This window comes from Vidua macroura, chromosome 15, assembly GCF_024509145.1.
Source record: "Vidua macroura isolate BioBank_ID:100142 chromosome 15, ASM2450914v1, whole genome shotgun sequence".
NCBI lineage: Eukaryota > Metazoa > Chordata > Aves > Passeriformes > Viduidae > Vidua > Vidua macroura.
Window position 1 is genome coordinate 19,110,001 of NC_071585.1, and position 20,267 is coordinate 19,130,267.

The 20,267-nt window shown below is 42.6% G+C and overlaps 1 protein-coding gene across 2 annotated transcripts; it reads right to left on the reverse strand.

Moving 5' to 3' along the window:
* Nucleotides 1–3,942: 3,942 nt before the first annotated feature.
* On the reverse strand, nt 3,943–19,143 carry GFRA3 (GDNF family receptor alpha 3). 2 transcript variants are annotated; one of them, XM_053991253.1, is made up of 8 exons: nt 19,060–19,143; nt 15,385–15,660; nt 14,591–14,683; nt 13,820–14,165; nt 13,637–13,746; nt 12,351–12,485; nt 11,259–11,389; nt 3,943–4,104 (listed from the first exon to the last, which is right to left on the reverse strand). In XM_053991253.1, the coding sequence occupies exons 1-8, from the start codon at nt 19,100–19,102 to the stop codon at nt 4,096–4,098; spliced, it is 1,143 nt and encodes a 380-aa protein (XP_053847228.1). In that variant the 5' UTR covers nt 19,103–19,143; the 3' UTR covers nt 3,943–4,095. The 2 variants fall into 2 exon arrangements, with proteins under 2 accessions (XP_053847228.1, XP_053847226.1); XM_053991251.1 differs by lacking the exon at nt 3,943–4,104 and adding an exon at nt 10,589–10,951.
* Between the last annotated feature and the right edge of the window lie 1,124 nt (nt 19,144–20,267).

Genomic DNA, 20,267 nt, shown 5'->3' on the forward strand with positions numbered 1-20,267 from the left:
TCAGAAGGCTGATCAATCAATAAGTATTATACTATACTTACTAAGAAACCCATCGCCCTTATAGACAGTGACAATACAGGTGGATCCAATTGGTCCTTGAATCCAAACACCATCACCATTGGCCAATTAAGAAACCACCCTTTGGTAAACAAATCTCCGTAACACATTCCACATGTTAACAACAACAGGTGCAGCAAGTGAAGATAAGAATTGTTTATCATTCTTTTCTCTGATCTTCTCACAGTCTTCCCCAGGACAGTGCCTGGAAAAGTTGTCTGTTGCTCTCTGTGGCCAGAGAGCTGCTGCTACAGTTTCCTAGCTGGGTGGCCCCCAGCATAAATTGGTACATGTATTAAGTAAGTAGTTTTCTTTCTGCTTCATAGGTGTGTTGTTAGAATGAAGTTTAATGGGTTTTAGCAGGTTATTTTCTACTGCTGTGATAATAAAATTAATTTTAATAAACTTTTCAGTATAGTTGTGACGACTCCTGGAATTTCACCAGTTCTTTTGGAACATAATGATTTGCAAGCCTTGCTCAAGTGAAGAATTTTTGAGGACATTGTGAGTATCCAAGTAAATAGCAGTGCTAGATTACAAGGCTTTTTTAACCTGTGCTAATTAGGTTAAATTTGTTAGCTTGTTACCTGAGTGTACTAAATTGGATGGAAGATAAAGTAGTGCACATGTAGACTTCTACCATGTTGATAAGTTGCTGCAAAAGTATTTTCTGTTGTCACTGGATCTGATACAAGTGCAAAATTTATTTCCTTGGTGTATCAGTGTATCATACGAGTCATCCTGAGGAAAATTACATTAAGTATTTCTAAAGTATGGTCTGCACATAATTGACTTTATTTTCTTTATTTGAGCATGATGCTGTTGAAACATAATTTAGTATATCTAGCTGCCTTATGTTGGATTAGAAAGTGTAAAAAACACAATAGCCACTTCGGTGACAGCTTGCTTCCTATGAATTTTCCACAAGTCAACAGAAATTGAGGTAATAGAGACTTCCAGTTTGATGCTGATATGTTCTGTGCTACCTCTAGCCATCAAAGTATTTCTTTTCTGTAATTCATGCTTTTAAACTATTTCTGAGAGAGATTTGTGAATTTTGTCTAGATGCCCAGGTAAACACGTGTATGGATTATGTCTTTTTCCCTCCCTTTTAAGAGCAGGAAATGTAAAATCCCCACAAAGCTCACTAGACTGCATCTCCATTATGGAGATGCAATATAAGGGAATTTGTAGGGATGTTTTTGATAAAAGTAGATTACATTTTTATCACCGTTAAAAGTTAGGATGAATCCCGGTAACCATAAACATATATCAAAATACAACATTACAGCAATTCCTGGTAACTGCTTTGGTTCAGGAAAGAAAAATACCACTTTATGTAGGTTTGCTCCCAGTGGCACATGACTTACTGCTTATCCTCATCCCGTGATGACATGATCTGGAGTAACTTCTATGGCACTTGAGGCCATCTCTTCCAAGGTTGCATAGTGTCTTTTGATCAGATGACTGACATCATTAAGTTAATAGTGATTTACACTACTAGTACTACTACTGCTACTACATCCCCTCTGAAAGATATCCCTTCATTTGCTGAAGGAAGGCAGCTGAACATAAATTCTCCTCTCATCTGTTATCACTAAAGGCAAAGCAGGTTAGCTTACATCACCGTGTTTTTTCAGTGGGCTAGAAATGTATAGCCATTTGAAGGATACTCATGTTTTAAAATTACTCAATATTTGTCAGAAGTCTCACACTGCCATTGCATGTTAAGGGAGATGAGTAAGAAGATTCTATATTCAAAGGCAAAGAGGAGGCTTTTCACGCTCACTGAATCAATGCTTTCTGCCTAACTGAAAACTGAGCCTAAATTAGGTGCCTGTGTTGCTGCTTATAAATTGAATTTCTTCTAGTAGTTTCACTTCAAAAAAATGTTGGTGTCCTGTCGTCCTTCAACCTCTTGGCCACTCCAAAGAAGCGAGCTACAGGAGTTATGTTGGTACCTAGCTCATATGATCAATTCAGTTCTACACCCATATCAAATCAGTAACTAGCAAAGAAGGGTCCAAGAAGACTGAGTCTGAGAGTCTGGAGTTTTCAGTGAGTGACAGGTACAATAAGCAGGGATGACTGGACTGAATCCAGCCAGTTTATAAATTGAGAAGCACTGGTAGCATGTCACAAGAGTGTAAGCACAACATTTATTCAAGGAATGTTTCATTAAACTGGAAGGTAATGGAAGATACAGTGTATAGCTATTCCATTACAGAAAGTACTAGATTGCTTAGATGATTTATTACTGGGGAGAAATAGTGTCTTCATGTTTTTTTCCAAGACACAGAATGAAAGTGATATGACATTTTAAGGCTATACAGATTGCATTGATATAAACTTAGGAATTTTTGCTAAGCTGAATACTATGCTTCTGTAGATCTACTTGTTTCTGATCTTGTTAGATAGAATATTTCAGAGGAAAGATTTGACTTTCAAATTTGCAACATCTGTTCTATGGTGCAGAAAATTTGTAGTGTGGCTGCTGTATGTTGCCGTTAAAGATAAAATTCAACACAGTAAAAATAACTTCCTGGTTAGGGGACCAAGATAGTGTTGCTGCAGAATGGGAAGTGGTTTCAATTTTTGTCATGAGATGTGTATGCTGAAACATGTAATGTTGTCATGTCAAATTTCATACCAGTTACAGGAGTTCTCAGTTGAGTATTTTACATTTGCTGATTTCAATTTAGATTTGTATTCTCTGCAGAGGTGTTAAATACAGAGTAAAAACTGTCGGTCTGGTATGACTGATGGGCTCTTGAGTAACGAAGCCTGGCACTGAAATGGAAAAAAGGGATGAATTTGCTGTTGCCAGTATGGGGGCTCCTGAATTTTACAGGATGGAGCAGCTGTATGTAAAGATGCTTTTCAGCCACTCTTAAGGTAGCTGTGAAAATAATACTATTAATACATGTTGGAAAACCAGTGAGGTTTTAGTAGAAGTAAATGTGCTTCTCCAGCCTGTGGGCTGCCAGTCCCATTTGGGAAGGCATCTACATTAATCTGACATCTTGTTTAGCACTGATAATGCTAGAGAGTCCAATTAAAATATTTCAAGAAGACATCCCCATACAAGACTACACTGATTGTCCGCTAATGTGTATTGAATTTTAGCTAAATACAGCCCCGGGTGCTGTGCTGGAAAGCAGGAAAGCTTGCTTTTCAAGCTCTTAATTCCTTTTATATTGATTTGGCTGCTAATGATATAAGCTTCTACTCTAATTAACTGACATCTGCATTAGGCTGAGTAAGAGCCCCCTGCTTGAAGCTGTCCACTTGTTTGTGTTATGAAATTTGTCCTTCTGTTATATTTTGCCCAGATTAGGTCAGTCTGTGCAAAATAGACCATCTAAAGGATTGACTTTCCTTTTAAATAACTTGTAAAGCAAGTTTATCTTTCTGCTGTCTCCATTTCTGCTTGTTTTTCCAGGGTGTGTGCTGCTGGGAAGTCTGTCCAGAGCTGGTTCACTGACTGGGTGTTTTTCTAAACCTTCCTTCCCCATGGACTGTTAGCTCCTTTGACTGATTTGAGGCTGCCAAGAAAGGTGTAAACTGAGATAAAGATGGGCTATGAAGACCTGAGGATAATGGGTCATTTCGTATGGTTTAGGTTATGAAACAACTGAGATGTAAGGGACTTAAATCAAGCTAAAAACATTGCTAGGTTGGAATAGGCAATCTGCTTATGAAAGCATGTTGCCAAAATTACAAACCACCAGTTCTTTTCCAGTTTGGGAAATTTTGATATCAACATATGAAAAAAATAAGACATGTTTTTTTAGATCATTTAACAAGTTAAAGACACTAGTTTGCAGAAGTTCATCTGAGCAGCTGTTTGGGTTCATTATGTGTGCTGTTGCCACATGTGTTTGCCCATTTTTCTGTAGGAGAAGGTTGGGAGTCTCAGGAAAAATTATGGGAAGTCAGGATTCTCTCACATTTTTACCTTTGTAGAAGCTTCAAACCCAGTGACAGGTGCTGCAGGAAGCTGCTCTCTCTCTTGCTGTGGGGACTGGAGCATTTCTCTTATGACATCTGAGGAAGAAAAATTAAAACAGAGCATTAGACTCAGTATTGGAAGTACCTTACATAGGCAACTGGAATCTGAATTGAAAAGTTCATGCTTGAAAATCTGAATTAAGTACAGACTCAGGTCGCTACCTGAGCAATACTATGCTATCATGAGTAATAGCAGGACTCCTGGTGACATCTGCTAACTGAGATCAGTCAAAAACAAATGAAAAATAGACTAGTAAATCAATCCACTCATCATCTTGTCCATTTCATTACCATTTTATTGTCTGATTTACCAGGTGAAAGGTGTAACTCAGTGATGCTTGAGAAGACGGGCCAACCTTGAGCTCTTAGTGTTAGCATTTCAAACTTGTAGAGGGACTATTATGTCCTGCATAGTATGAATAAAACAGCTCAAATATTACTCCAAATATTTTAGTAAATTGCTTAATGACAAGTCATAGTCTTTCAGGGCCTTTCTGTGTTTAAAATGTATATAAAAGTGACATTTTCACTGTGATTTGTAGTTCTGTATTAGTTCCCTTTACATTGTGATTTGTATTTGCATATTAAAAATGACGTGTTCATTGCACAACAGAGCTTCTGTTGTGATACCTCTGTAGCTCCCAGTGGGGAGTAGAATAGCAATTGGTTGTGTAGTGTATTGGTGGAACTGGATTTTTTTTGCACAAGAATGGATTGAAGTTGAGAAAAAAAGATGGGAAATCTCTTAGCTGATTTCTGCTGGAACTATCATAGCCTATCATATCACATACTCTGATTTGGAATGATGGGTGTGAAATCCAAAGAGCTTGTGGCTGGAAGAATTAGTTGCTAATCTCACATTTATACAGAAAGACTGAGCAATTCCTGTTTTTGTAGCCCTGAAAACATAATGGAGCCCTGGGGATCACTAACAAAACAAGCTTCTTAGAGCCACTAGCACTTAGCAAAATTGACTTCAGTTTATCAAAAGATTCTTTGGGGCGGGGCGGGGGGGGGGGGGGAAGGAAGAAGCTGATGGTTTGGAAAGCTGGAGAACAAGTAACTGTGTGCAGATGGTTAAAGAAATTCCAGTTTCTTGCGGTGAAGCTCAGTGACCTATAATATCAGTATCTAATGGGCAAACTTATATTGAAGATAAAGTCATTCAAGTACTAGACTGGTGGGGGAAAAAAAGGTGAAAGGGAGGAGAGTACAGTGACACTTTGCTCAGCCTGTGTGGACATAGAGGCATTGACCACAACCCTCTGGTTGTATCCATTCAGCCAATTCCTTATCCACCAATTTGTCCACCCTTCAAACCTCTATCTCTTAAATTTGGAGCTAAGGATGTCATGTGATTTACTAATCAATTTTGATTCAGCCATATTATCAGTAGAACATTTCTCAGTCTTTTTACAGTTATCTCTGTATATAAATAAGCTTCTCTTGTGTTCTCAGGTTCATTAGCAATTCTTCTTGCAAAGTGCTTCTAGAGGGTCCAGTCCATACCTCTTAGCTCTTCAAGCATCTCATGGTATGAACTCTGTGATTCTGCCCATACCATAAAGCAAAGATAAAGATGATTTTCTCTACATCAGGATAAGTGATTTGAGTGTTGCTTAATAAATTTTGTCATGTGATGGGGGGAGGAACAGCTGAATCACATGCCTTACAGGAAAATAGGTGCGACCAATGGGAAGAAAGATGAGCCAAAAATCACACAATTATTTTGTGCTAGCTTAATGTCTGCTTGTTCTGCCCAAAGGTAAAGACATAGTTATCAGAGCCATTTATCAGGTACACCATTTTAGTATAAACTTGTTTAAAAAAGGGTAGAGCCCCTTTGTCATCTTAATTAGACAGTAACCCATTGATTCCAAGTGGGCCTTCATTTTCTAATTATTTAGTACGTAATGTCATTAAACATCTTCTAGTGGACAGGATTGCTCTAAAAGCTTTAGTTCCAGAGCTCTAATATTAGGCTTTTGGCATTCATCCCTGTGTGTGAAAAGCAGTCCGTTTGTTTACCAGGAATTTAGATTCCCATTACTGGCGGAATTAGCAGTGAGCTATTAGTCTGATTCAAGCACTTAACAATTGCTGATCATCTCCTCCTAGCTTGGGGATAATGGAGGTGATCAGCTGTAAATGGAAAGTATGTGTGGCTATTTTCATGGAGGCACTTTGAGAAAGTGCAGCATCCCCTGACCTCTGCTAACCCTGGGGTTTGCAAGAAACCCAAACACCAAGTCACTTCCTGGAGGAGAGCTAATCGCCTATCAGAAGAGCTTCCATTAGGGACTAACCAAGCTCAGGCTCAACCGACCCTGCCTCAAATGAAAAAAGGTTCATCCACAAAGTCCCTGGGGTAGAAGTGATTAGCCTCTGATTGTATTTACCAGGATCTGTTTCAGTGGGGGAAGCAGCTGTGGAATAGCTGCTAGTTGTGATTCCATAGCAGTGCTGATTGGCTTCCTCTTTCTCCACTGTTGTCCCCAAAAGCTTTGCCTGGTTCATGGACACTTCAAATATTACTTTGACAATCCTCCTTTTTATTCTGTGTATTTTATTGTATAAAGTTGCCTACCATTTTGGCAAATGGAGTGACAGGATTTTTAGGATGTATTGAAAAAGATACCTTCATTCTTTACAGATGCTGAACCTGTAGCCCTTTCCTATCAATTGAAAGCTACCTTTTACTGTCAGCTGATTTTGAGAGGTGTGCCGGAGATCTGTAGCTCGTAATCGCTGTTCGAAACCAACACTGCTTTAGCTTTTTGTCATCTGCAATAATATATTGTTCCCCCTTCTAAAAGGAAAACTGCAGCCACTTGATTCTTACTAAAACATAGGCATTTCTTGGAGGCAGTGGGAATTATTTGAATGAGGCAAGGGTGCTATTTTTGGACTTGCAAAATCAAGGTTTATCTCTGGCATCATCTTGCTTATGACTTCGGGCAAAAAATGTGAATTGCTTCTCCCACTTGTCACAAGAAACCACTTATCTAACAGTTGGCTGAGCTCACTGCTGGAGAACTATATGAATGCCCTTTGTAAATGCTACATTAGATCATGTTAAGAGACCTAAGGCTCTATCAGAGTTCTAGAAGCCACATCTGAAGTACCTGACAGTGAGTGATATCTGTAAAAGTTAAGATTGCTTTGTAAGACATTCTAACTCTGTTCTTTACATTTCCGTTCCATAATGCCTCCAGCAGTGGAGATAAGGAGTGTAGCTTCTATAAAATGCAAAGGAAGGCAGGAGACTTCTAGAGTTGCAAGTTAATTTTTATTAGTCAGACCTTATATTATTTTGCTCTTTAAAAAATAATCTACAGTAATTAGAAGATTTCCTCCTCCTATATGCTTGCTGAATGCTCATTTTTAAGACTGTCTGGATAGAGAATTTTTATTGGATTATTTTTGTGTTTTGTGGATTATCTTTTTTTGAGACCACAGGTGCTGACAGGATGTCGTTTTCCACTTTCTGGGAACAGAAGCTAAAGAGGGGTTCTTAATTGCCCTGTAGTATGGTTAGTAAGCTGTTCTGAATGGGTTTAGGAAATGTGCTAGTCTTGGAACATTGATGGTGCTAACAGAACTGAATTGATAGTGATACTGGCATGACATTTCTAGTAGCAGTTAAGTTGTGCATGCATATATGCTGTGTAGTTGAAAAACTGTGATATTTAGAGATCAGTTGTTAGAAAAGTCTAAGTGAAAATGGATTTGTACTCACAACAGTGTGAGTACCTGTGAATGAAGGTGTAGTTAGAAGTGAATTTTGCTTGTAGTTACTGATGAACAAGCTAAGAGGCAGCTGTGTATATAAAGGTGCATGAAAAAAGGACACAGGACACTTGGAAAAAAAAAACCTCAACAATCTTACATGTTTTGTTTCAATTTCAGTCTACAGTATGATTTGTCCAAGTGTCTAGCATTTTCCTGTACAGTCCAGGATATGACAGAAGACTGCATTTGCAATCAATAACCTACCTAGTAGGAATTTAGTGCTCTAAACATGAACAAGAAAATGCTAATCCCTTTTTCCATATCAATCTGTTTTACAGCACTAAATTTGGGAAAGAGGAAAGATCACAGCACAGATGAGTGGGAGATCAATGTGTACCAGTGTGCGTGGTACAGATCACTCAGAAATCTACTCCATTATTCTGACAAATATTCTCTCTGTTGTGTGGAATAGTGAAAAGAATAACATTTTCTTCTTCCCTGTCACTCTCCATTAACTTCCATAGATGACAGATGCTATTACATTACAGTCAAGAATCTTGACACATTTCTAAGTCCCACCATATGGAGGGATGGTCTAATGTACATACTATGTTAGGGTTACACAGACTCTATTTTTATTAACTAATGGTGGCAAACACGTGGAAACAGTGCTGTCTCTTGCTCCAAATAGCCATATTTCAGTAGGTAATGAGAAATATCAGCATTAGTACTCCTGTTTATTAAGAAAACATATTCATTCCTACTGCATGTAAATAATACATTGCTTCTCTGTGTGACAAAGGAGATGATGCTGCTGCATGCATGATTTCTTTGCTCTACCTGCCTAGGAAATAAACAGAAGTCTGGAATTGGAAATGGAAATATTACCACTGCAGAAGGAAAATTACTTTCATACACAGGACGATGTAAGATTCTGTAGTAACGTGTCTGAGAGTGACTGGGAACAGCATATTACCTAGCTGGTGCTTCCCTGGCAACAGATAAAACACAGGATAAAAAGAAATACTCGGCTACTCTGCCTCTGTTCAGGATTATAATCTTGTTTGGATGTGTATAGTATTGTTTAGATCTGTTGCCTCTCAGTATGAACAATGGGCTCTACATGTGTGCATGGAGGAGCTGTTTTGAGCTGAGTTTCTGGCTATTTGAAAATGCTGGCTGGCTGCTGAGGCAACTCTTGCACACAATTGATTGTAGACTGTTAACCTATGCTCAGAAATCAATATTCACTTAACACCACATTTTAACAGACAAACACAGTACAAACTAACAGCAGTTACACAGTGCACACATTTACATTCAGAATAAACAGGTTATGAAACGGTGCTTGGCAGAAGAGGAAGATGGGGCAGGTGGTTGGAAGGCAGCAATGGTAACTTGAATATGTGGGCAGGTACAAGGAGATTCTTGCAACTGTATGTCATTGAAGGTCAATGCACCTTCAATGAGCCAAATGTATTCTCTAAGGGTTACAGAGAAGGTTTGTCCTGAGGCCAAGCAAGATCATCTTTTGCTAGATAAGCCTAATCTACTGGAGTTGAGCACCATTCATCTTGAACAACAAAACCCAAGTGTGTTGCTAGCCACGATAATGGATTATGTGTATGTTGGAGGAACAAGAGAATGGAGCATAAACTCTAGTATAGTGTTCTTGATCTGGACTGGTATTTTTCATATACTTAAACGAATGGATTTGAAAAGGGAACTGAAAGTAATTCAGAGATGGTGTTTACCAGGGACTTCACATGTGTGTTTATTGAGCTTTACTTGCAACTCACCCTGAAGCACGGGCTTCTAGTCTTTAGGATGATACACTCTATACCTTCATCGGCTTGTGAAATGGATACCAACAAAACTCAGTAAGTGCAACAAGTCTGAGTGCAAGGTCCCACACCTGGTTTGGGACAACCCTCAATATCAGTACAGAGTGGGGGAATGAATGGATTGAGAGCAGCCCTGCAGCAAAGGACTTGGATACGTGGCTAGGGGGAAAACTAGATATGACTCTGTAAAATGCACTTGCAGCCCAGAAAGCCATCCTGCAGCCTGGGCTACATAAAAAGAAGCATAGCCAGCAGGCTGAGAGGCGATTCTTCCCCTCTGCCCCAGCCCACCTCCCCATCCGGAGTTCAGTGCTCCAACTCTGGGGAGTGCCCAGTACATGACAGACATGGACCTGTCCAAGCAGGTTCAGACGAGGCCATGAAAATTATGAGAGGGCTAGAACTCCTCTCCTATGAAGAAAGGCTGGTTGGGCCTGGAGAAGAGAATGCTCTGTGGAGACCTTGTTGTGCCTTTTCAGTACATCAGGGGGGATGATAAGCACTGAGGGAGACTTTTTTCCAGGGTCTCTAGGGACAGGATATGGAACAACGTTTTTAAACTGAAAGAGGGTATGTTAGGAAAAAATTATTTCCTGTGAGGGTGGCAAGGCACTGGCACAGATTGTCCAGAGAAGCTGTGCTTGCCCCATGCCTTCAAGTGTTCAAGGCCAGGTTGAATGGGGCTTGCAGCAACCTGGTCTAGTGGAAGGTAGTCCCTGCCCATGGCATGGGGGCTGGAGCTAAATGATTTTTTAAGGTCCCTTCAAACCCAAACCATTCAATGATTGTATGCCTGAGGAGGAAGTTCAGATGGTGGGGTGGTCAGAGACACTGTCAGATCATCCGTACAATCAGAAACCAAGCCCTGCACAAATTCTGAAAGAAATCAGACCTTTGATTTAACCTACTAAGGTGGAACATTAGCCTGTTACTCAGAATGTGTACACAGCAGAAACAACGGTGAGAACTGTACTTGCAGAGCTCAGTGCAAACTGACAGGGGGAAAGCGGGGTGCATGTATGTGGGAGGTTTCCAGTGATTGCCATTCTGGGTTAAGGCCATTCCTCTTGTCTGAAAGCCTTCTGTTTCCCAAAGGTAAATCTGTACTGGGACATGCCTGGATATGGGATAATATTAATAATATGGGAAGGAAAGATTCCATTTATGCCACATTAATGTGGGCTAAGCAACAGGGGCAGGAACAGAGCCAGAGAAGGCCAGGAAGTAGCAGCTCCAGAAAATACAGAGGAGGCCATAGGCATACTGCTCTGTTTGGAGCTGTCTCGCTGTGTCTTCCCTTCAGCCACCTAGGAAATAAAAAGGAGGGATGAATCCCAGTTAGACACATTTATGCTCAGACTTCTGGCTGCAGAACCTCTGGTTTTGAGCACTAATGTGAGACTATTGAAACTCCTGTGGCCAGACATACAGCCTCCTATTTCTGCTTGTCTGTGGAAGGACTAACTTAAGGTAGAGTAGTCCAGTGTTCTGCATGCACATAGTATCCCTTGGTTTGATGTCCAAAGTCACATATTTCCAGATCCAAGGTTTTTCAACTACTGTCTCTAGGCTACTTGACTCGCTGCTTTGTAAAGGCAACAAAGCATTGCGTACCTGGGACATTGCTGAAGAGAAAGATGTGCTGGCACTGTCTCCTTGGAAGCTTAGGGAAGATGAATAAAGTAAATCTTCCTGTCTTTCTAGAGCTGTCTGCTTCAGGTGCATTTGAGACCAAATGGTATTTTCTGCAAACAGAAGTAAAGTAAGAGTCTTACTGTGCTTTTCTTGTGCACACCTTGGAGTCTAGTGAGTCTAGAAGTCTAGGGAAGCTATTTTAGGAAAGGCAGTCACAGGCTGTGTGGCTTTGATTGAGAAAATATGTATTCTCTGTTTTGTGAATGGTCTGTCAGTTTGTGGGTTTACTTGTGAGGTTGAGCAGACTGCAAAAACAGTTTGAACTGTACTTGAAGACTTCTGGGCCTCTCTGCAACTTTCCCAACTCTGTATTTTGTAAGGGGCAGGTATCTCGGATGAGATGATTAAATTGTAGATGTGTCTATAGTGCTGGGTGTAAGGCTTTTATATACTGCAGGAGGCAGGTTTAAATATTAATCATTTATGTAATTATGCTCTTTTCTATTCTTTTAAAGCTTTTACAAACATAAAATATTTAAATCTCATTAAGGTATGTTCCTAAAATGCTAGGGAGATAAAAGAAATACGGACTTAGGATTACACAGTTGTACGTAACAGGACTTTTGCAACTGCTGTGCTGAATCCAGTAACAGGCTGCATCAGGAGCTGCTTATCTTGACTGAGTAAATGAGGGCCAGGGGTGAGTACAGAAACAGAGGACAAGGAGGGGAATCCTGACCCCATAATCCTGGTGCACAGATGTGGTTACTCAGCAACCTATGGATTCAGCATGTCTCACGTCCCCTTGGTGATGTTTTTGCAGTGCCCTTCATTTGAATGATGTTTGGAAAAAGCTTCAAGGGTGTTCGAGATGAACAGAAATGTTGCCAAAAGATATACAAACAGTTCTTAGAGCAGATCCAGGCTGGTCCCATAGGTTGCAGAGGAGATCACGGAGACATTGCGGAAGATAGAACTATACACAAGAGCAGTGCAACACAGAATCTTGAAACCACAGGATTTAAACTGCTCTCTGCTAAACTGTTTCTCTGAGATGTGACTGGTGCTTACCAAGGCATTTGTTGCTCTCAAACATGCCGAGTATCTGGTCACACTTCTCCTTCTGGTTGCCGCTGTTCTCACACGTACACCACAAGGAGACCTCCACACTGGAGTTACTGACATAGTTGGGTGTCATGGGTGTGCCTGTCCCAAACCCCAGATGAAAGAAGCATTATGAATCATGTTATACTGAAGGAAACGCTGCCCTGGAGGTGGAAGCCTTCCACTGTGATAAGCGTGTTACCCAGGCAGGGTCAGGAGTGCCAGCTAGGTGGCCCAGGCTTGATGAACCTACCTGAGCCGAGCTGTGAAAAAGTGATGAGATTGCTACCCTTGACACAGGCACTCTGAGATGTATTGAGAACTGAAGCTGGTGCAAGCATTAAATTGTGATGTGTACACAGCAGAAGCAATGGTGAGAACTGTAATTGCAGAGCTCAGTGCAAACTGATGGACGATAAGCAATTTAATGGTGCAAGCATTGAATTGTGGAGGATCTTTATTTTAGGATGTGAAGAACTTGCGTGGACTCAGCTGACATATGGCAGCAAAAGGTACTCTTACTTCTTGTGTAACTGGCAACACTGTGTAGCCAGGTGCCTTTTGACAAACAAATACTGCACACCTGTAGTGTGCCACTCAGGCAGTGTTCATTTAGCTCAAAACTAGCAGAGCTATCTGGAAGAATTGAAAGTATAGTCTAGATTTACAGCTTCTGAGGTACTGCTGCTCTTTACATCCTCTTTTGAGCTACCCTGAAAACATTTTAGTAGGTTGGTAGATAGTAAATAACTAAAACCAAAGATGCCCTTCCTTCTCACAGCTGGTAATCCTGTGTTCTGCCTGGCTCTGAGAACATAGTGCGCACGATACCAACAAGCCATCAGGAGTCTAAAAGTCAGGCAGTGATGGAATGCTGTGTTTAATCACTGCTGTGATGGGATGTAACTCCAGCATTAGGAATGACAAGCCCACAATCACACAAGCCCACAGAGCACTGTTGCTGAGGCACTTGGAGTGCTTTGCACCAGCTGATGATGCAAAAAGGCACACAGAAATCTCAGGCAAGAATGGGGCAAAGTACAGCACAAAATGACATGGAAGAGCTCTCTTTGGACTGCGTTTACCTCTGAGGCAAGGGAGAGCACTAGCATCCATTTGTAAGGCATATTCACCAGTATACTGAGTGCTACCTCCTGCAGGAGACCAGGATGGTCCTTCACAGCATCAGAGAGTACCTGCAAGTTTGTGGCCTGAAAGCATCTACACTGTATGTTCTTGTGGGTATCGCTTACCAATCATCCCCATGTAAGCCTGCAGGCATGCAGCATGGTTGTGCAGAGAGCAGCCATCTGGAGACAGGTCTACAGGTTGACAATTTTGTTGGAAGTCAGCCAGTCGGGATCTGTAGGAAGGAAAATGAGACCATCAGTGTCGATGTTGTTCTCTTGGATAACATCCTCTGCTGCCTGACCTACTTGCAGATATGGTCTTCTAAGCAGGAGTCCAGAAGCCAGAGGCAATTTGGCTTGGTGTTATACTGGAAGGAACAGTCAGGAACAATAGTTTTGCGGCGCCTTTCTCCACAAAGTTCATCTTGACATGGACAGAACAGGATCCTTTTGGTGAAATCCTCAGGAACTTTCTCAAAGAAATTCCTTAGCCCTCTGTGGCACTTGCGCCGGTCACACACATCCTCACTTCCTGCTCCCTTGGTGCAGATGGAGGCATAGTCTGTGCGCAGACGAAAACACTTCTTGCTCAGATTACAGACGTGTGTTGCTCTCAGACATGGATTTGTTGCATCTCCTGCTAACTGTGAGCCTATAAAGCCAAAGGAAACACAAAAACCATGAAGCAAGTCTCCAGAAGAGATTCTGTATGGGAGCAGGAGTAATCCTTTCTTGATGGTCAGATTCAAAAAAAATCAAAAACAACAAAGCAAACCAGTCCTTCTATGTGCCTGCAGTAAGACACTAATTATACTAGTTACCATAGAGTATTTTTTAATTGGTTCATAGGAGGGTGCTTGTTTCAGAAAATGGATCATTGTGGGTTATTACTGGTTTCATGGGCCTGGATCTGTGGTTTTATTTACGCTTGGTAGGAGTGACAAATTTCGGCAAATAGCCAGAGCAGGCATTCCTCTGATTAAAGGGGCCATTACCCCAAATTGTTCTTAATAATCTTCAACCCATGAAAAGATAAGAGAGGGCAGCATTATATCATGTAACCATTACAATCCTTACCTGATACCAGAGCTGCCAGTTTATTATAATCTGTCTTCCAGTGTTCTTCATTTGCTGGATTCTCATAGGGAGAGGTCTCCAAATTGAAATAACCTAGGCAAGATACAAAATATTTAATGCAGTGGGAGATGGGAGAAATGCTTTATGACCAGCTTTATTTATTTGTTTGTTTATTCTTAAATGGATATTTTTCTTATTTATGCCTGGTTCTTTACTCAGGCTGGAGTTCAGAAATGCTCTGTCTCACTCAAAGCCAAATACCAAGAATGGTTCTTCTGGAAATGTGAAGCTATTACTGTATAAAACCCTCATTACATTTTGTCCAGCTGGAATTTGGTCTATCTAGTCATTTGGATTTTTCAGGTTCAGTAAGTGTGAGGAGCTGAGCAGCACAGGCTGCTGCAGCTCTAGTGGGAGGTCAAGTAGAAGCATCCCACAAAAGAAAGCAGCAGAACACTTAGGGATGCTATGGCAATATGTGTCATAATCACGTGTGTTTTCAATGATGGACAGACAGGACCATTTTGAGGTATTTTTCACAGCACTAAATCTAAGTATCTCAGTGTAGCTGTCTTTGTCTCTTAGGTTTGCTGGTGTATTTGAAGGGCTGGTTCCATACCAGATCAGTTTTCTCTGCTTATCAAACAGAGTAGTAATGAATTCTCTTTACTAGAATATATGGTTACGGAGCAATTACTTACAGTGCTGGGAAATGGACTTTCACAGTTGTTTTCACCTAGGGAGTGGGGGTAAGCCTTATTAGTACCTTGTAAATTTATATTACTTCATCTCACCATCTGTCATGCTGGAGTGAACGGTCCAGAAAATGCGTAAGCAGTGCTCCTGTCTCTTCATGCGCCGGTGACACTTGCAGTGCAGCAAAGAGCTGTTCCCGAGGTCAATCTCTGCATTCAGACATCTGACCCTGCTGTAGTGATCCAGTGAAAGGAGGCGAGTCTTGGCCAGGGCACAGTTTTCCAAGGTCCTGTATGTTGCATTGCAGGTGGTGTCAGAGAGGCATAGCTGCTCTGCCATGACACAGTCACTGCTGGGCAGAGCCATGAGGTCTCCTGATCAAGTAGAGAAAAGACTGTTAGGACCTCAGTCAAGATGAATGCCACACAAGCATCTTGTCATTGTTCTTCAGGGATTCTGTCTTCAACAAGGACTCTTTGCAAGAAACAGAACTTGCTGGGATCTTTCATGCAGAGTAGTTAAGGAACAAGAGCTGTTTCCGTTTAGGAAAAAAAAAGGATGAGTATAAATGAAAGAGGGGAAAAAAAGGTTAAATAAAAGCCTCCATAATAATTTTGTTCAACTTGGCCAGGATGAGGGATTGTTCTGTATTTTAGAGACTAGTAAATCCCTGTGAAACCTTGGGGTTGCTGAGGCCTCCTTTGAAGAAGCTCTTCTATCTAGGCACTGAAAACCACAGTGCAATAAGCACATAGCAACACCATACTATGTACTGTGAGTCAGTACTGCTGCAATTACTAAAGTATATGCTGGTCATTAAGAGATGTACTGAGAACCATTTATAGGGTATAAAAACAACTACTTCAATGAGCCTGAAGACTAAGAATGTGTATTCTTTGCATAATAAAATGAATCCTTAACAAAGGATGCAATTAGCTTCATACGGAAGGGCTGATATGCAGTCAATTAAAGCACATAGAGCCCAGTCCCTAAAATCCCTGCCAAAAATGCAGATGAAGGCTTGGCCCATAAGAACATAATAAAGTTCAATCAGTCCAAGTACAGGTGCTGCACCTGGGTCAGGGCAATCCCAGACCCAAGTCCAGACTGGGAGATGAACCAATTGAGAGCAGCCCTCCAGAGGAGGACTTGGGGGTTCTCAGGGGTGAGCTGGTCATGTGCACTTGCAGCCCAAAAAGCAAATATGTCCTGAGCTGCATCAAAATCAGCATGGCCAGCAGATCGAGAGAGGAGGTTCTGCCCTCATGAGACCCCACCTGCAGTGCTGCATCCAGCCCTGGGGCCCTCAGCAGAGGAAGGACATTAACCTGTTAGCATGGGTCCAGAAGAGGCCCAAAGATGCTCTGAGGGCTGGAGCACCTTCTGCTATGAGACAGATTGAGAGAGATGGTGTTATTCATCCTGGACAAGGCTCCAGGGAGACCTCCACTGGATCCCCTTTCAGTACTTAAAGGGGTCTTATAAAAAAGGAGGGATGCCAACTTTTTATACAGGCAGATAGTGATAGGACATGGGGGAAGAGTTTTAAAATAAAAAAGCAAGATTTAGATTAGATGTTAGGAAGAAGTTATTTACTCAAAGGGTGGTAATGGCCTGGCACAGGTTGCCCAGAGCAGCTGTGGCTGCCCCATTCCTGGAAGTGCCCAAGGTCAGGTTGGATGAGACTTGGGGCAACCTGGTCTAGTGGAAGGTGTCCATGGCAGGGGGGTAAATCAAGATGATCTTTAAGGTCCCTTCTTTCCCAAGTCTTTCTATAATTTTATGATTATGTTGTCTTGGGTAGGTGAATTCAGTCTGTAATCTTTCTTCATTTCTGCAGTATATGAATCTATGTTTACAAGTACAATGAAGTCTTGAAACAAGACAGTTTCCTAATAAAATTTATATATAGGCTGGTATGTTTCTTCCCTTCAGGTCAATATTCCTTGGCTGGCCTTTGGAAACGACTGTGCTGAGCTTTACATCTACCCTTTAGTGTTCTTTGGGTACATCATGTTATTCTCTTGTTCAGCAGGTGCAGTAGTACTATTTCAGTCTGCCATCACTACAAATTAGGGGGAAATCTTGGTACAACTCATATTGCCCACTGTACCATCTTCCCCATGGAATTTGTTCTCCCACTTACTTCACTTTTGCTAGCTTCATCAGTTTATTTGCTGCAAGAAGTAGAATGCCAGCCTGCTTCTCAAAGTTTCTACTTTCCCTACAGCTCAGTAATATTATCTAGGTACCTCTGTCTCACTTGTACAAGTTTCTTTGTTCTTCCAGCAACTTACTGTACTTTGTAATTCATCTGGCTCTTACATAGGGACTTGATGACTTTTCAAACTCCCTGAAAAATCTCTCATCAGGAATCCTTTGTATCCAGCACAATGGGTTCAGGTGAAGCTGGTCTAAACCTCAACTTTAAAACAGTCCTCCTCTACAGACATCATTTAGGATCTGTGCAATGTTATAAGCCCTGAAGTTTGGCAAGTTGTTTAATTTTTTTATAAATCTTGTCTTAGTAGTCCAGTAACAATGTGAAAGAATGAGAAAGCTAATTCTTTCCTAGATCTGTGGTCTAAGTTGCAAAACATGTTAAAGATGTATGTGTATGGGAATCCCATCTGTAGTTTAAAAAAATAAACAAGTTAAAAGGTAATAACCAATTAACACATTAGGATTATTTTTGCCTTAAAAAATAGATAGGTAATACAATCCACCTTTATTCTCTCTTTTCAATGTCCTGTCATATAGGTATGTCTATCTTGTTTCCCCTGGTGCACCACACCATTTAAAGAGATGACAGTTACAGAAGGGAACCCTTCCTTTATTAAACCCAGTTACCAAAGAAGCATTGGCATTTGGACATGGCAAATTGTGGGAAATCTTTTGCAATCGTGTGGCTGCCAGTGGCTACTGTGGTGTTAAGTGCAGCAGCCCATCTTTTAGCAGTCAAAAAGCTGCAGCTTTTTTTGAGTGCAAAGCACCCCTAGACAGAAACTATGAATGCTTCAGAACTGTTTCTGATTTCCTTATTCCTAGTCACATCAACCCTGAAGACTGAACAAGAGATGAACTGGTTAAAGGAATAATTTCAGTCCTCAACTCTTGTCATTTGGCAGTAGTAGGAGGCAGAGTAGAACTATCAACTGCATCTCTGCAGGAGTTTCTTGGATTGGTCCTTGCAAACTCAGCCTAGTCTCGAAAAACTGTGGGCCTTAAGCATTCCAGAGGGCGAATGGATATGGGGTAAGTATCAAAAACTGCTTTGGGAGAAGCCAGCGCGAGCGCGGTACAGCCGGGACCAGCTCAGGCGAATGAATCTCCGCGTTGTGTCCATCCGGCCGCATTCAGGGATCGGCTCCCGGCATCTCCTCTCGCCTTCTCCCACGCCTTGCCTCCAGGGCAGACGGTCCCCTCCCCAGAGCGTCCCTCCAGTTTGACCACAACCACACCGGAGGTTCCCCGTTCGGGCTAAAGCAGCAGCCGCCTTTCCCGGTTTGAATCGCTCATTCCTACCCGCGCGGGGCAGCTGGAGCCGGTGGCCGGGAGAGCCGCGCGGCTCTTGGGAGCGCCGCGCTCGGGACGCGCTCCGCGCCCGGCCGGCATCGGGGGAGCAGCGGTCAGCCCCAGCGACCGCGACCCCGGCGCCGCCCCTGCAACCCGCGGCGGGACCGGGGTGCGAGCGATGCCGCTGTCTGCCCGCCGGGAGAGGGACGGGGTCGTGCTGCCCTGCCCAGCCCGCCCCGCGCCCCGGGCGCTGTTACCGGCTCGGGAGAGAAGCAGCCCCAGGAGCAGCGCCGGCCCCATGCTGGCGGTCAGTGGCTCCGAGCGCCGGGGCTGCAGCTCGCGTGCTGCGCCCGGCCCCGCCCCGGTGCTGCTGAGCCCGGCCCGCCCCGTCGAGGTGCGGGCGGCGAGCACCGCCCCCGGTCCGACCCACCGCGGGTCCGGGACCCGCCCGTGGGGACCACGGCAGGCGGAGCGGCCGGCCGGTCGTCGGGCTGCTGTGAGATGGGGCGAGTGACGGGGGTCATCCAGCGGCCTCTGTCCCTAGGGCGACCGGGAATCCGCTGGGCCTGGGGCCGGGCAGTGTAGGGACGCTTCAAAAGGAGCGTTTTGGAAGGGGCTGCGCAAGGCGTTTATTGATTCATAGCACGCTTCAGTAACGAGAGCAGAGCTGTGACTGCGCACCTCGGGGGCGCATTTGGGTGAAGGACAGCAAGTCTCCAAGTTAGGAGAATCTCCTTCACTCTGGAGGGAGTGTTCTTGTAGGATACAGAGGCAGACTGGCTTTTGAGTAGATTCCCCAAGTGATTCTTGGGTCTGTGGATGGGATGACTGAGCTTGTCACTTCTTCCTTTTGGCTTTGTTGTGAAGGCTGTTATTTCAGTTTCTTACCTGGCTCTGTCTTGATTGAGCTGCTTGTCTGCGGCCACACAAAAGATGGCATTTCTGAGAGCCCATATGGCATTTAGGCAGCTGTGCTTCTTTTAAACAGATGCTTCCTTTTAATTTGCATCCTAAAATCAAATTAACCAGTGCGAAAAAGTTACAGTCCAACACATGCACATCAAAGATTAGTATATGAAAATGTGGCAACAACTGACTTTTGTAAGCCAGTTGTTTGCATAAATAGAGAGACCTACCCCATCTGCCTGAAAACCCCAACAGAAAAGGTAATAACTGTGCAAATACATTAAGTGTTCACAATCTAATTCAGTGGTGCCCTCCTCTTCTTGAGGTTTTTAAGAAAGATTAGTCCTCCTGCTTACTGCAGGGAACTGCTGTGAGAATTCTTCTGTGTGGAATTTACTGTATGTCACCATATTAAAGCAAGTATCAGTTCCAGTGATATACTAGACATTTCATCTCGACATCCATGACTGCCACAACCAGTGAAGAGTGGATTTTACCAAGGAAGTATTTGTTTGCTGTAGGTGCTGAGTTACTTAGATGTACCTTATTTTGTGTAGTA

What these genes read in the sequence shown, in the direction of transcription:
- GFRA3 (XM_053991251.1), bottom strand. Translation starts at nt 19,102, where the DNA reads ATGGGGCCGGCGCTGCTCCTGGGGCTGCTTCTCTCCCGAGCCG. An exon ending in TTAGAAGACCATATCTGCAA is followed by an intron (nt 13,747 to 13,819) that starts GTAGGTCAGGCA and finishes TCCTTCCTACAG; the next exon opens with ATCCCGACTGGCTGACTTCC. An exon ending in TGAGAGCAACAAATGCCTTG is followed by an intron (nt 11,390 to 12,350) that starts GTAAGCACCAGT and finishes TTCTGTTTGCAG; the next exon opens with AAAATACCATTTGGTCTCAA.